At 31.7% G+C, this 3,567-nt stretch overlaps 1 protein-coding gene across 1 annotated transcript; it reads right to left on the bottom strand.

Annotated features, from left to right (window-relative positions):
- Positions 1 to 841: 841 nt before the first annotated feature.
- Positions 842 to 1,383, bottom strand: LOC120252481 (syntaxin-123-like). Its single transcript, XM_039260654.1, has 2 exons — positions 1,121 to 1,383; positions 842 to 1,025 (listed from the first exon to the last, which is right to left on the bottom strand). The coding sequence occupies exons 1-2, from the start codon at positions 1,381 to 1,383 to the stop codon at positions 842 to 844; spliced, it is 447 nt and encodes a 148-aa protein (XP_039116588.1).
- Positions 1,384 to 3,567: the final 2,184 nt, after the last annotated feature.

Genomic DNA, 3,567 nt, shown 5'->3' on the forward strand with positions numbered 1-3,567 from the left:
ACTCATCTTTAGTAACAAACAAGGGATCCACATTTATTATTCCTTCATATGAAGGAGTGCTCATACAAACTAACAACTAAGCCCATCAATACCATTGAAGCCATTACAAAATTAAATCACACAATTCTCACAATTATGTCCCCAAATATTTGTATTCAACACTAGGAGGCAATTAGTCAAACACCTTATGTGCATCACCCAAATTCCATTCCATGGACTCTAGCATAACTCAATAATATGATTTCTTTACACACTAATCTACAATTGCATAATTCATCATAAATATAACTCCCAAGGCCTTACATTGTCATGGACCCAATTAACAACAAGTATGATATTGTAGCAAAACAAATGCCAAGTTTCCAATCAACATCATGCCAAAACAACACCCAAACATGCAAATAATTTACAAGAACCAAAAATAAATCAAGAATGATTCGGTTAGCCCCACTCACCTTGCCATCTTCTCTTCTCATCCTCTCTACTTCCATTAATCTAGGAAAAATAAGAGAAAAACAAGAAGAACACAAACCCTAAGTTTATACTAAGGTTATCAACAAGAACACAAAAATGAAACTTAATGGAAACAAGAATTACTTACCTATCTTTTAACCATTAAAAAGCAAGAAGAGGAGAAGGACATGGCTAGGGTTTCCAACAAGCATGAATGGGAAATGGAAGAGAGGGTCGAAACTTTTAGAAGGGAAGAAAAAGTATTTTCGGGTTGCTACAGATCTGCGTCTGCAGATGTTGGGCTTTTATAAAGTTGCATACAGAACGGGTCGGTTATAACAACCGCCGCATGCTACCATTGTCCGTAACTCCTCAAGCCCCTCACAAATTAGTTGGCATGTTCCACGTGGCTTTCAATATCCTCAATCTTCCCTCCTTGAGCTCCCACTAGAACAGCCATGTCCATGAACACCTGTTCAAGCTTCTTCAAACTCCTCTCCATCGCCTTCACTGCATCATTCCTCTCCTTCACCTCCATCACCACCTCCTTCATAAACTTCTCACTTCCTTCTCTTGTTTGTCAACCTGATAAAATATAACATAATATTTATGCATAAAAGATAACTTAATTAGTTTTATTCATTAAGACGAGCAACTCTAAGACAACCTTTCAATAACTTCTTCATCAACCATCTCTGTCCTGAGTTCATGGAACTCATATATCAACTTCTTAAGCTTTGATCCCAACCCTCCAACAATTGAAGTCCTAGTTCTCTCCGCAAGTGTCCCTGGCCCACACCAGAGAAGTCTCCGGTGAGCCATGTTGGCCTTATCAAGCTCTTCAAGCTTCATCTTCACCGTCTTGGCTTGACATCTAACTTGCTGGGCATCTGATTCTATCCGAACTCGGAGATCTTTCATGGTGGTCATGTTGAACACTGTCTTGGCTTCTTTGTTTGTGTTGTGGAGTTGAAGATGGAGATATTGTAGGTTTTGGAGGTCAACGTTGATGTTGCCTACGTCGATGAAGAAGTCAGCAAGGTTAATAAAAAAATTAAAAAAAAAAATTGAAAATAATAACGATGTTATCATTTTCCACTTAAACCTAGAGATGGCAATTTGTACCCTACCCGACGGTATACCAGTACTCGCATTCTGCCAAAGAGGGTATTACCCTCTTTAACCGGCACTGCATCGGGTAAAGGGTATTACCCGTTAGTTTTTTGAGCGATGACGGTCGGGGAAGGCATGCCCCCTACCCCTACCCTGCATCCCTTACCCCTTACCCTTACCTGTTGAAGAGGGTGACGGGTTTTTACCCTGCACTGCATTCCCTTACCCTTTTCATATATATATATATATATATATATATATATATATATATATATATATATATATATATATATATATATATATAATTTTTTTATTAAACTAAACATTTACTCAATATCTATTTTTCATGGTGATTAATTTGAAAAATAATACTTCAAATTTTCTCTTAATATATTATTTTTAAATTTTATTTAATTTCTATATTTATATTTGATAATATTATCAAAAATTGAATTTTTAGATATATATTAAAAAAATCATAATTAAATTTAAAAAAATAAACAAATATAAAAAAAATAATGTTATAATAATTTATTCTATAAATTATAAAAACATCCCGAAAAAAATAAGATACTAATAAAAAAATCAATTGGATATAACTTATGAGAATTACTTTATAATATTTTTTATATTCAAAAATCTTACTAGATATTTATAAAATTTGAAGCTTTATATAAAATATAAATAGTAGATATATGAAAAAAATTTAAAAACAAAAACCAAGATAGTTAAACACTGAACAAAACAAAAGGTAGAGTTACCATTGAGTTCTAAATAAATGTCATTTTTTCCTGCGATTATATAATTTAAGATAAACAAATATATATCAACTCAGTAATTTTTGAATTTATGGACATGTGTTTAAAAGATTGTAATATAAACGTATAATTAATTTATTTTTTTATTATTATTTAAATTTAATTCGATAATTTGAACAATGGGTAACAACGGAGAAAGTGTAGCACTGCATGAGATACCCAGCATCTCATGTAAGGAGTAAGGGTATGATTTTTACCCTGCAAGATGCGAGTAAGGGTACGGGTATGGGGTAGGGGTTACGTGCACGGTAAGGGGTTTTGGCATACCCTACCCATATCCTACCCGTTGCCATCCCTACTTAAACCCCACCAAAGCGGTAATTAGCTTACCGTTTTGCCCAAACATGTCATTTTTTAAAATTTTACTCATTTCGGTAATTAAAAAAAATTATAATATTAAAAATGTCTCAAGATGGGTGCCACAACCAGGTTGTCTTGAAATTAGATTGATTTCAATTGGAGCTGGGTTTTTTCCATTATTTATCCAATACCTCGTATGGTACCTGACTCTAAGGTATTGATATGCATGTGCATGTTGTCCGGATTTGTGATGCTATTTTAGTTGCTTAATCCATGATCATTGCTATTGATTATAGTTAATCATTCTGCTAATAGCCAGATGCCAATCTTGCCCACATTTAGCTGTACTGTTGAGTGGACCCAGCATTGTGTAGTCAATTATTTTGAAAACATTAATTTGATATGTCACACCTGCAGTTTCAATTAATAAGCTATATTTTTTGCTTCGTTTTTAAAAATTATTTGTAAAATATAGGACCTTTTGCCAAGCTTGACGATGGTGTTTGGGTTATATTTTGAAGGTATCCTTGGTGTTATCAGATAAATAACCACATATAAATTATATTATGTATATACATATTTTTGACACTAGCTATATTGTTTATTTATTATTTTATGTTGATAATTATATTATTGTTGATTAGCTAATTAGTATTTCTTTAATTATTATTATTTTAGGAATTATCCTTTAATTTTCTAAAATTCTGTTTAATGTCACTTTTTTGAATTATCTGAATTATTTGAAATTTTAAATGTTATTTAATTTCTAATTATTATATTTTCCTTGAATTGTTTCAAAATTATATATATATATATATATATATATATTCTGATTAAGTATATTTTTGAATTATTTGGATTATTTAAATTATTTGATAATTTT

This window comes from Dioscorea cayenensis, chromosome 21 (assembly GCF_009730915.1).
Source record: "Dioscorea cayenensis subsp. rotundata cultivar TDr96_F1 chromosome 21, TDr96_F1_v2_PseudoChromosome.rev07_lg8_w22 25.fasta, whole genome shotgun sequence".
NCBI lineage: Eukaryota > Viridiplantae > Streptophyta > Magnoliopsida > Dioscoreales > Dioscoreaceae > Dioscorea > Dioscorea cayenensis.

Bases quoted from the DNA above. Each gene is read 5' to 3' on its own strand.
- LOC120252481 (XM_039260654.1), bottom strand. From the start codon at position 1,383: ATGACCACCATGAAAGATCTCCGAGTTCGGATAGAATCAGATGCCCAG. The intron at 1,026-1,120 runs GTTGTCTTAGAG...TTGACAAACAAG, and splicing joins GATGAAGAAGTTATTGAAAG to AGAAGGAAGTGAGAAGTTTA.